The sequence below is a fragment of the Trichosurus vulpecula genome, chromosome 8 (assembly GCF_011100635.1).
Source record: "Trichosurus vulpecula isolate mTriVul1 chromosome 8, mTriVul1.pri, whole genome shotgun sequence".
NCBI classification, from domain to species: domain Eukaryota; kingdom Metazoa; phylum Chordata; class Mammalia; order Diprotodontia; family Phalangeridae; genus Trichosurus; species Trichosurus vulpecula.
The window spans coordinates 76,983,497-76,996,221 of NC_050580.1; the positions used below are offsets into that span (position 1 = coordinate 76,983,497).

The 12,725-nt window shown below is 42.8% G+C and overlaps 1 protein-coding gene across 1 annotated transcript in view; it reads right to left on the reverse strand.

The window, feature by feature from the left end:
- Nucleotides 1-2,616: 2,616 nt before the first annotated feature.
- R3HCC1L (R3H domain and coiled-coil containing 1 like) overlaps nucleotides 2,617-12,725 on the reverse strand; it is a 113,859-nt gene continuing 103,750 nt past the window's right edge. The window contains exons 7-8 of the mRNA XM_036737198.1: nucleotides 12,425-12,565; nucleotides 2,617-3,416 (exon numbers count right to left, since the gene is read on the reverse strand). Coding sequence (XP_036593093.1) covers nucleotides 3,349-3,416; nucleotides 12,425-12,565 — 209 coding nt within the window. The 3' untranslated portion in view covers nucleotides 2,617-3,348. The remainder of the gene's footprint in view (nucleotides 3,417-12,424; nucleotides 12,566-12,725) is intronic.

The following is a 12,725-nucleotide window of genomic DNA, read 5'->3' on the forward strand; positions in this document are numbered from 1 at the left end:
GCATCTAGCGGAGGAGTGTGTGCTGATTGATGACTACGGCAGGCCAGATCCAGGCAGGGAGGTTACCCCCGGCTCCCGGCAGGACCCAGTTTCAAAGAGTGCCAGAGAAAGCAGGTCAGGCAGACAGCCACCATCCCAGGCCCAATGCTGCTGCCCACATCACACGTTGGAGAGGAGTGGCCATTCCAACCTTTGGAAGAGGCTACACAAGGGCCGTGCTGTTACGGGGCTAAGTTGAAAAGGAACGAGGGGGGATGTGGAGGGGGTGGTGTTGGCTAACACAGCTTATAACTGGGTGAGGAATGTTAACCAAAGGCCAACCACCAGATTCCAGACAGACCCCAAAAAGCTGGAGGACGGAGCCTCAGCATATTTCAGTCTCTATGAAGCTAAGGCACGAGGAACCTGAGCTCACTCCTCAGAAGCTGAGTTTAGCTGTATTCTACGTGGCCTCCGGGGCTTTGGGAACCGCGATGAGTTATTTTAGCTGTGGGCAGAGGATTTTAGGACTAACAGGGAATATTTGTTTTCTGGACTTAATTCTTGGCATGAAGACACTAAATCACCAGACATTAATGACTGAATAAGGATGGAACACTGTATGCATATAAAGAGGACTGCATCTACTCAGACCCTAACAGAAATGGTACAGTACAGGGAAAGAGCACTGGATTGAAGAGTCAGAGACCTGGTTTTGCATCCCGGCTCTGCAATTTGCTAGCACTATCTCTGAGTTTTCCCATTTATCAAGCGGAGATGTGTGACTGTCCTGAAATACTCTCTGAAGTCTTTCCCAGGGCTAAACGCCATGATTCACCATGGCTAGCTCCACTTGATACAGTCATAGTCTCAGAGTTAGACAGGCTCTCAGGCATTAGTCCGACCCTGACCAGGAGGTGCCCAAAATTCCCAGCAAGTGGTGATCTAACCTTAGCCTTAGAAGAGCTCTCATGAGGAGTAATCTTCTACCTCCCAAGGAGGCCCATTCCATTTGGGGGTGACTCTACTTGGTAGGCAATGGGTTATAGCAGAGGGTTACCATAGGGTCAACCTGTTCCATGACTTCTGCCTGTGTCCTTCACCCAAACTGGGTCTTGAAAAAAATGTCATTGTTCAAAAAGGGAATGGAAACAGGCAAGTGCAGATTCACCACCACTACTGAAAAAACTCAAAGCATGTGTCCTACTGATAAGTCAGTAGAGTCATATGTGTATAAGAAAGAGAAGAGTCCCAGAGCTTTTGATTTTTGCCTAAGAAAATCCCTCTTCTCGTTTAGGTTATGGGGATAAATGCTAGGAGAAAAAAAAGTCAGGATATTAGGAAGGAGGCAGAAGTGACTTTTTGAGAGAGGGGGATATAGGACATCTCAGATAATGAATGTAATCTGCATTAGACCGCACATTTTGACAATGAAACTGCCTTTGAAGGCTAACGTGCTCTTAGGAAAGGCCAAGAGTCCTCAACGAGAAGAATAAGAAAATTCCCTATTTGTGCTAAAGACCCCAACTCTAAGGAAACAGAGCCAAGAAAAAGGATGCCCCCGAGGAAGAGGCAGCAGAGCTGAGAACACACAGTTCCATGGCACTTGCTTTGAAAGACCACCACAGATGAAGTCACTCTATTACAGGCCTAGCACTGATATTTCCTAAACAGAGGTTTTCTGTCTCAGAAATCTGGCTAAAGACCGAAGGGAAGCTTGTTCTGGGAAGACAGGGAGGAGAAGGCATTGTTGTTGTTGGAGACAGACAGAGGGATTAAGGATCAGAATTAGAAGTATCAGTGAGTGATTCAAAAACTGAAAAAACAGGGTATGGCAGGCTGGGTAAACAAGGGAAAGTAGGTAGGAAGCAAGACCAATGGACACTGATAGTGATAACCAAGAACCAGATCACAAAAGAAATGGCCCTGATGCAGGCCAATGGGGGCTCCAAGAAGCATGAGGTTAGGGTGAAGGCTCCCTTGTGGGGAACATCTGTGCAAAGCTTCCTCCACAGCCCCTCCTCTGTCCAGACCCAAGCAGTGCTGCTCATCTATCACATCCCCAGCACTAAGCCACAAGGGAGCAGGGCTCTGGGCCTCGCTGAGGACCCCAAGAAAGGACAATTTTTGCCATGCTGGCACCTTGCGGCTTGGCCCTTCCATGGTGCATAGGGTCTGGGCTGAGGTCTCTGACTTGTTCTGTTTCCTGTAGGAAAGTCTCCTGGCCCTGCCCAGAGGGGTTTACTTGACCCTGGCTGCTTCTAGTCTTAATGGATTGTCTCTAGCTGCCTGCCAAGTGCTGCTGGCACAAGCTGAGATGATTACACTAAGAACATGCTGTGTGCCAGATGCTTTCTGTGGGATGACAGATTAGAGGGTGACGGGTGATGAGAAGGAGGGGGCTACAAGTCACAAATGCCAAATGCTAACAATTGTACAATAATCCCACGTCAGAAAAGACCACTGTTACAGAGGGCTTTGGAGACATAGGACTAGATCACTAGGGTGCAGGATGAATAAAAACTCCACTTAACCTGTACATCATATGTATTCATGATATGAAGACAAGAAAGGAATTCCCTCTGCAGCACCACCCTCCCTATGGCTGTGGTGATGACAAAACAGAGTAGAGCCACCCATGTCAGGAAATAGATTTAATGCATCTCTATTACCCCATGACATCAGTGTTTACACAGGCCCTGGTGGCCATTGTGCCGTGGGCACACCCCAGCTGCCACGTGACAGAAGCAGCAGCAGGCAGGCTCTCGGCAAAGCTGAAACTCTCGAGACCCAACATTCATAACAGGTGCTGCTGTCAGCCAGCTATGAGGCTCTGGACTTATCATTAAAAAGGAGCCAGCACTAAGATTCTGGTTCTGGGTACCCTGAGAATACTGGATTCTCCACCTCCATCTGTGGACTGTCCAGACATCTCTGTTCACAGCTGGAAGAGGTGCTGGAGGATGTCTCTCAGGGCCTACGTCTTTCCTCACAAGGTCCTGGTATCTTCTGGCCTGGGGCCCTGGTGACTTTTCTATCCTTCTTCTGTTCTGCTATTAGGGTGGTTAAGCTCTTCATAGATAAATCGCTCACAAATCTATGGCTTCTCTTGCCCAGTGGACTCTAAAGAAGCTTCAGCTTCCAAGTTTCTTCCTAGTTGATGAACACTACTTCCTCCTATTTTCCACATGGAATGATTCCAAACTGTTCCCTCCCAGGTCTAGAAAGCAGAACTACCAAGACAGAGAAGTTTACTTTCCCTCTGAACCCACAGTCTCTGTCTTTCTCACACACAAAGGAAACTCAACATGGGTCTTTGAGCCTGGAATCTTCTGAATTCGTGAAAGTATCCCTTTCTTTTGGTGATGTTCAGACAGTAGCCTGGTCCCGGCCTTCCCAGATGTCCTCCCGTTGCTTGGCCTCCAACCGCTTTCTTTCTGTAAAGACAGGCAATATTAAAATTGGTTCCATATAACACCAACTAATTGACTTTCCCTCAGTCCAAGTTTTCAAGGAAATTTCAACCAAGACAAATAGAATCACCGGTTTTTCCTGACATGGTTATTCATAACTAATGCCTCTGCAACACCAATAAGAAGACGTCATATTATAGAAAAACAAGGGAAAGCATGAAGAGGTTCATTTCATAAAACCAGCTCCTAGTTTTTTTACTAGCTTGATGGTTTTCTTACTTTCAGCTTTATCAATCTCTCCTTTGATTTTCAGGATTTCCAATTTGGCATTTAGTTGGGGATTTTTAATTTGTTCTTTTTCTATTTTTTTAGTTGCATGCCCAATTCATTGATCTGCTCTTTCTCTATTTAAGTGATTTTAGAGATTATATAAATTTTCCCTTAAGTATGCCTTTGGCTGCAACCTACAAACTTTGGAATGTTGTCTCATTGTTGTCATTCTCTTTAATGAAATTACTGATTGGTCCTATGATTTGTTCTTCGACCCACCTGTTCTTTAAGATTAGATTATTTAGTTTCCAATTAATTTTTAATCTTTCTTTCCACGGCCCTTTATTGAACATAATTTTTATTGCATTATGATCTGAAAAGAATGCAGTTAATGTGTCTGCCTTTCTGCATCTGATTGTGAGATTTTTATTCCCTAATACATGGTCAATTTTTATGTAGGTGCCATGTACCGCTGAGAAAAAGGTATATTCCTTTCTATTCCTGTTCAATTTTCTCCAAGTCTGTCATATCTAACTTTTCTACAATTCTACTCACCTCATTAACTTCTTTCTTTTTTATTTTTTGGTTAGATTTATCTAGTTCTCAGAGGGGAAAGTTGAGGTCCTCTACTAGTATAGTTTTACTACTTCCTCCTGTAACTCATTTAACTTCTTTAAACATTTGGATGCTATACCATTTGGTACACATATGTTTAGTACTGATATTGGAAAAAATAAATTTCAGAACTAGGATCAGACTCCAGCAAATCTCAGCTATCAGTTCTTGCTTGGTTACCTTTGCCTCTCTTAGTCTGCTTCTCAACTCTATTAGTGCCTCCTTCAGAATGCCTGTCATTTGGGGTTAGTTTGTTTTACATTCATCTCTCATTATTCTCAAGAGGCACAAGGGTTGGGGTGAGCTGTTAAGAATATGTTTAAGTACTCACTACCAAACCTCTAGTACTAAACTCTAATGGAAATGGTAACACTGGAATAGGCTATACCTTCTTAACATTCCTTTACTGCAAAATATTTCCTAAGTTCAATGTTCTCAGATTACTGATGGGGGAATTTGGGAGTAGATGAGGGCAGGAATGAATATCCAGCAAATGATAATGACCACAAGAAATGGTGGAGAACTGAGGTTGCTTCTAAGACCACTGAAAACACAATTTTGGGGGCAGTGGCTTAATTCTGTCTTTTTATAATTTGACAGTGAGAGGCAGCACAGCAGAGTGCACAGAGAGTCAGCCCTGAATACAAGAAGACCTGGGTTCAGGTCCTACCTCTAACACAAACTGGTTGTGTGATTCTACAGGTGAGTCACTCAACTTCTCAATGCTCCAGGCCACTCTTTAAGATTTTAAGTTACAGAAAAGTTGCCAACCTGCATTGGTTGAGTTTCCTCACCTGGGAGCTCCCTCCACCAATGAAATTACATCTTCAAACTTTATAAAACAAGTGTTACCAATTATTTGCCATCTGGGTCTGCTGAAAGGATTAAATATGTTAATAGCTAGAAGGAACTTTACAGTATGAAGATCAAAGAGAGTGCATAAAGAAAAATACTTTTTTAATTACATCTATACAGAGAAATGAGATAGCCTGCCTTTACCCCTCTGGCTCTAACACTCTGGGGGCAAAAGCACTGCCAGGTTGCAGACTAGCAAGTGACAATGACAGGGAAAGGAATTCACTGCAATTTGGGCTCCATCTTGTGGCATGCACTGAGTACAGCAGCCAAGATATCCAAGTAAAAAATGGGAACAAGCCTGTAGGAGCAGTTCATCAAGGCAAATGGCCGTTCAATCAGTGCCCCGTTCCTTCCCTGTCAGAAAACGACTGCTTGGGGATATAACCCCGAGGTTATGATTTAGTTCTAGGTCAGACTAGGGTAGCTAGACATTCGGCATCTAAGTGTAATGGCTGTAACCGGCTTGTTTAGAAAACTGAGGAATGGTCTAGTTCTCTAACAGAGAGGAGCTTATTAAGTAATTAAAGGTTAGGAACCTTCAGACAAAGTGAGCAGAAGTTGATAAGGATTCTAGACTACAAGAACAGTAAATGGGACTCCTGCAAAATAAACAAAAAATGAATTTTCAAAACTCAAGTTTTTCAATCAAGGTAAGGAAACTCTAAAAGGCTGGAGGTCAAGAGATTCTTAACCTAGTGTCTGTGGTCTACCAAGGGACTGATCTATGGACAGATTTTCATGGAGTCTATGAACTTTAATTGGGGGACAGGGGGAGGAGAAAAAACGTACTAGTATATACACATGTATGTATGTATGTGTGTGTGTGTGTGTATACACACCAACACAGATACAATACATATATAGACACATGAATATTCCGTAAATATGTATCTCTCTCTGTTTTTTATTAATCCTTCACTAAAAGTTAGCACTCACTTCAATAGGAATGTGAGCCACAAACATTCTGAGAAGGGGTCTATGGACTTCAAAAGCTTGCCAGCGGGGTCCATCCATGACACAAAAATGATTAAGAACACCTGTTTTAGGGGAAAGTAGAATAAAAGGCAAAGGAGTCCTAGCAGGGCGACTTCATGAACATTAATCTTTCAAGAGAATATAAAAATTATGGGAAGTGTGAGAGGAAACTAGTTGGTTCATGCCAATAAACAAGCCAACCCTCCCAACCCTCTTAGCAATCGGTACAAAGCAACAGTGAATACATCCTGAAATGCTCAAGTAGGCCTAGAATAAGAGAATCTCAGAGCTGAAGGAGAGAGATCCTTCAGGCCACCATGCTCATTTTATAGACAAGGGAAAGGAGGACCAGAGAGGGGCTTCCAAAGTCCATGTTGGGAGCCAGGGGTTTCTATGCTCTCAGCCAAGTGCTCCCCAATGCCACTTTAAAATACAGTCTGAAAACACAAAGAGGAAAATGTGTGAAATAGAAAACTCAAGAAGAATGCTATCCTTTTACCCAACTGAAGATAACAGACAACACTAAAAGGTGGTGGGAGTTTGTTTTGCCTGTTTCTGTGGAGCTCCACGGTGATTTTAATAAGTGATGCAGAAGCTAAGAGCAGGGACAGTTTTGTAAAAGACAGATTAGGAGAGACAGAGGAAAAAAGAATAGCAGAACTGGCACCAATGTAAGAAAGCACCTTGATGCATTCAAATAAACAGGCCCTAATGATTTATACATTTCCTAGTTTTAAATGAATTGACTGAAGTCACTGAAAGGTCACTAGCTACCATTCCTCAGACCTGGGGCACAAAAGATTGGAAATGGGCCAGTGTTTTCATTTTAAAAAGAGAAAAGGGATGGGACCTGTATGATTTACTTCTACACCTGGGAAAAATAATGAAAAAAAATCATCACAAAATCAATTCACAAACACCTACAGAATAACAACGAGCACGGTGTTCCTAAGAACACGTCCAACCACACTAATCTAATATCCTTCTATTACTCTGAGTGAAAAATGGGGTAGATCCAGGGGAGGGGAAAAATGTGACCTATCTTGATTTTGGCTAAGGCTTTAGATTTTTGATTCAGCAAGCATTTAGATAGTTATCAATATGCTGAGAAAATGTAGTTCGGCTTGCAGAACAGTTATACTGGAGGTAGGGAGATACACAACCATGAAAGGTCACACTTAGAGGATGATTATCTATGGCTTAGTATTATCAATCTGGGGAACTAAGTGGTATTCAGCAGGGCTCCTAGGCCAAGGTTGTTAAACAATTTCATCACTCTTTTATGGTTCAGTGGAAAGGAGAGGGAGACTTGGAGAAATCAGAAGATACAGATTTATGTACTGGCCCTATCACCTATTAGCTCTGTGACCCTGGGCAAATCATTTATGTCTAGTTCTCAGTTTCCCTTTCTGTAAAATGGGCAAATATTTCCATGACATATTCTCAGGGCTGTGGTGAGGTCAGCACTGTATGAACTGTCAAGAGCTATATGAACTCTCATGGCTGATTGTGATGGAAGAAACGAGATGCTCATTACAACTATTAAAGACCCTGAGGCGGGGGCAGGACACAGATTGAATGTGTTGGTGATGTGGTGGGACAGATACAAAGGCACTGAAATTTATATAATGAGCAACCTAAACTGGAACGAACAGAAAACTTTGTAAATATCCACCTGAGCAAAGCCCAACAATAGGACGCATAAATAGGAACGCTGACATTAGAACTAAGCCCTGCTGGAAACGTCCAAGTCAGATGCAACTGTTCCCTTCTGACCTGAGCTTTTAGATTATTCTAATCTATTTATTGTGCATCAGACTGTGAGTCCCATGAGGGAAGGGCCAGTGTCTACCTAATTTTGTCTCTCTCCCTTTACAATGAGCTTTTGGCCTGGACCTGTGGTTTCATTGTTGTCGTTAACTTCTGGTGAGCCAATTTCTTATTCCAATGAAGATCTGGCAACTATTTTGTAACCTGGGCTACAAGAGGTTCCCTCAAGGTCAAGAAACCACTGTGTCAGCGGACGTGCATGGACCTTTCTATTTCTGCCTCGGAGACCAGCTCTCTACAACAGGCTGTCTATTTGCTTTACATATAGAAGAGACAGAATTGAACTGTCTTCCCAAATGGGCTGTAAGCTTCATAATGCAGGGGCTATGACTTAGATTTCTATATTCCTAAACAACACCTGGACTGTGGAACCTTGGAGTGACTTAATAAATATTTTAGGAAGGAAGATCATAGGGAATTCTTTTAACTAGTATTAATTCAAGATTAAAAAAAAAACAACTTAAATTCTTTCAATTACTGAATGCATTATTTTTGAGTTAAAATAACATTTTTCAGCTTTTGCGAGAATACTAGATAATAAGAATTAAATTAAAAATTACAAAGAAGAAAATAAAAATAAGTTCAGAAGGGAACACAAACAATTAGGGCAATCTTGTCATCAAGTTAAGTTTAATACACACTCTTCAATACAAACTATGTAACAGAATTTCAGTTTCACATATAATCTTTATAAGTATGTGTATATTTGAATATCTGTATTTGCTGATGATTATTGAATTCATACAAAGAAAAAATGTTTTCAAGTGCCAAGTGAGGGGGACACCCTAATAACTCGACCTGTCCAAAAACAGAATAGGTTCCTCAGGAGGTAGTGGGCTTCCTCCCTCACTGGCGTTCTTCAAGCCAAGTGGGGATAACCATTTGTTACGTATGTGGCACAAGGACCAGAGGACAAGAGCTCTGGAGCTGCAAGGCCCTTAGACTCCATGTGGTCCAACACCCTCATCTTACAGCTGAAGACAGAGGCTGTGAGGGGTGAGCTGACTTGTTGATGGTCACAGAGGTCTAAACCTCAGACACAGGGGCTGAAGCCAGGTCCTTTGACTCTTGGCCTCTCCCCTTCTGTCACCCAGGAAAGTCTCATGTGGGCACGGACCGGACGGTGGCTCCGGGGTCCCTCCCACCTCAGATATTCTGTACGATAATTCTATCACAGGCACCTCCAGAGTTATCTATGAAAAGACCTTGCTTTTAAATTATCAATGATTTAATTAGGAAGACTGGGTGATGAAAGCTGACCTTTATTCTTTCTTCCAGTCTACAACTCAGTCACAACAGCAGAACTGAGGGCAGTGTGGACTAGAAGTCTAGAAAGCTTGGGAAGACAACAGGTGGCTAAGTTTAGGCTGCTATCACAAATCAGTGCGAGAGGGGATCTTGTCCAAGGTGAATAGGGAAAGTCCTGCAGTTCTTTCTGAGTCAGGTGTTCACACATGGCTTCATAGCATAAGGAAGCACTACATGAATTATTCAAAACCACAGATCCTGAATCCGTGGACAGGACAGTTTCTTGTGCTGTCCAGGCTGTATATAGTAAGAGGATGGAGAAAATGTGTAAAGGAGATGAGAAGCAAGGCATGAAGATGATTAAATAAGGCTTATGAGTCTGGAGAAGGCCGAGGGATAAGGATGGGAGGATGTCAGTAACAATGATGTCAATACTGTGATAATGAATTTACAACAAGTTCATCCAGTAACAATCACAAGACATCTGGCATTTGAATAGGATTCCTCGGTGGCAGAATCAGAGAATGTTAGAGCTCGAAGGGATTCTGTAAATCACATAATTCGATCGCATCATTTTAGGAGGAGAAAGCTGAGGCCCGTTCTCCCGAGCATGTTCATGCCCCAGCTCATTTTTATCTTCACAAAAACTCCATCAGGGAGGCAGGTCAAGTATTTTTATGCCCACTTTGCACATGAGGAAACTGGGGCACGATTACTTTCTCATGGCCACCCAGACACATAAAAGCAGAGACCAGACCAGAACACAGACTTTCTGACTGCTAAACTCAGGTCTGTTCCCACTCCTAAGTCTGTCTTCACAAGGATTCTCTATTTCCACTAAGGACAGAACTAGGGAGAAAAAGGTTAACAACAACAAATTTGAGTTAGACGTAAAAGTTGTTAGAAGCTGAAAGTGGTCACACCAAGGGAAGTTGTGGAACTTCTTCCTCTGGAGTCTTTCAATACAGAACTGATTATCATTTTCCAGGGAAGGGTTAAGCATGATATGGCCTCAAGGTCTCATCCAACCTGGCTTGATGATGGGATTTTTATGGTTTTGTACTTTTAACTTTAATCTGCAGGGCAGCAATGAAAAGAGAAACTACTTCTCTATGATGCCTCAGGGAGGTATATATTTTCTTAACCCATGAATGGGGGGTGGGGGGAAGGTCTCCTGACAGTGGTAGGATTTGATCAGTGTTTTGAAAATATAAAGTGTTGTGGCTGAAGAAAAAGATGATGGAAAGAGTGTTGGGTGGGTTTCCATTTTTCCTAGAGCTTTCTCTCATCTTCATCAAAGAGAAGGTTAGGGCCTGAATTTGGATGCTGATAAGTGGACATTTTGGGGCTCCACAGAAACACAATGGCATCTACTTAATCTGGAACAGAGCCAGTAAGGGAGGAGATTTTACTACAACACAAAATCCTCCTACAAAAATCCTGTTCTCAGACACAAAGATTAGGATCATTTCTAGAAAATAAGGAAGAGTCTACAAAGACACATCTTTTAGACCATCAGTACCACCACAAAGAAACTTGTCACAGTCACTACACCAAGACAATGGCCTTTTTAGAGGCAGCTGGTGACACAGTGGATAGAACTCCGGGCCTGGAGTCAGGAAGACAGGAATTCTAACCTGTCCTCAGACACGTACTAGCTGAGTGACCCTGGGCCAGTCACTTATCCACTATTTGCTTTTCTTTCCTCAACTCTAAAATGGGGACAGTAACAGCACTTAGCCTCAGGGTTGTTGTGAAAATCAAACAAGATAATAGCTGCACTTTAGTACAGTGCCTGGAACATAAAAGGTGCTTTAAAAAATGTTTGCTTCCCTCCCGCCCAGCCCCTACGTCCACATCATCTACACATAATTTGCACGGCAAGGTACTGATAGGGCTATGGCTAGCACTGCCTGCTGTAGTCCTACAAAGGAAAACCAGAAGTGAAGGATGCTGACTGGGAGGGCTGGGCAAGACTCATGTTTGCCAACTGAAATATCTACAAAGAAAAATGACACAGCACAGGGGTTAACATTCCACTTGAAGTAAAGGGTTAACAAGCCTGACTGTTTTCCACATGGCCCTTTAGTTACTGCCTCCACAAAATCGACAGGAAACCTCTCTCCTGCCTCTAGAGTCTCCAAGAGGCCTTCAATGACGGAGCACAGTAGACAACTCACAACTAGCTCATTACAATCACTAAGGTTTCAAAAACAGTTTGGGTTCAGCTCTGAAACTTCAGCACCTGCCATGACACACTCTGTCACTGGTTATCTGGTCAGTGCAGCTGAGAGGCTGCAAGCTGGCGCCTATCACCAGAGCAGAGTGGACAGGAAGTATTAATGGCCTTGTTAGACCAGCAATAAACAAGGTCTTCGAAACTTCAATTCATTTAATGGAAAAATGAAGTTACTTTCTGGTAAGTGGAATTCTCAGAATAAATTGCCTTCACAGATTCCCCAGATCCTAAGCTGGGGCAATGAGACTATTTAAACCTTAAATGTCAATAAAAAGTACTTAGGAGCCAAGCCAGAATCCCAAGCCTTTACGAAGAAGTCAACAGCCGATAAAGGGAAAGAGACAGACTTTAACTTCAGCTCCCAACTGTGGGGAAAGAAAAAATCTAACAGTGGACTAGAAACATTTCCTAGAACTCTAGCTACTAGAAAAAAATTAGAAGACAGGAACTCCAGATCATGACACACTGGAAATATTGAGGGGTGTCTCAGCCCCCCCCAAAAAAATCATTATCATTCTCTCTAGTTGTTAACAGAAATGCCAGTATTTCCTTCTCTGTTACTTCTTACCTGAGTATTGATAAGATTAGGTCACAGTGATATAACGGATGTGCTGAGCACAAACCATGGCAAATTTCCTTTCATGCTCGAGGTAGGATTTCCACTGGAAATGTACTTCACAAGAAAGTCCTTGCTAAAGGTTAGGGAAGACATTATTATGCTTTACAAAGAACCATAGATGTTATCTAGAGGGTTGATACATATCTCATGAAAAAATTGCAAGGAGCATTGATTAGAATATCTGGCTGGGTATAAAACTGGCGAGCAGATTGTAGAATGCCTTTCTCCCAAATATCAGCACGAGAACCATCTCATCACCCTCCAGAGCTCTCACAGGGAGGGAAATGGCAAAACGAAACAGGTTGCTCTCCTTTCCTCAGTGATGCTCCAGAAAAGTTCTTAAAAAGAGCTAGGGGAGGAATCAATTCTCCAACTCACCACGGGCTTCCTGCAGTTTCTTGAGCTCGGCATCCCGTTCTGCTTTGGTCCGCTGACTCCGCACCCCAAGGGCACTGATCACTAGCCTTCGGGCCAGGGCAGCTGATGTCTCCGGACGTGCCTTGGCTGGCTGGAGAAACTCTAAGGAGGAAGAAGGGAGGGAGAGGGAGTGAAGGAGTAAGCAGCTCAGTCCTAAGTGATTTAACACAGTAATTAACATACCAAATAGACTAACAAGGGCTGCATCAGCAGTAATTAATACCAGTGTTAGATGAGCATCACAGGAAATTAACATTGTGAA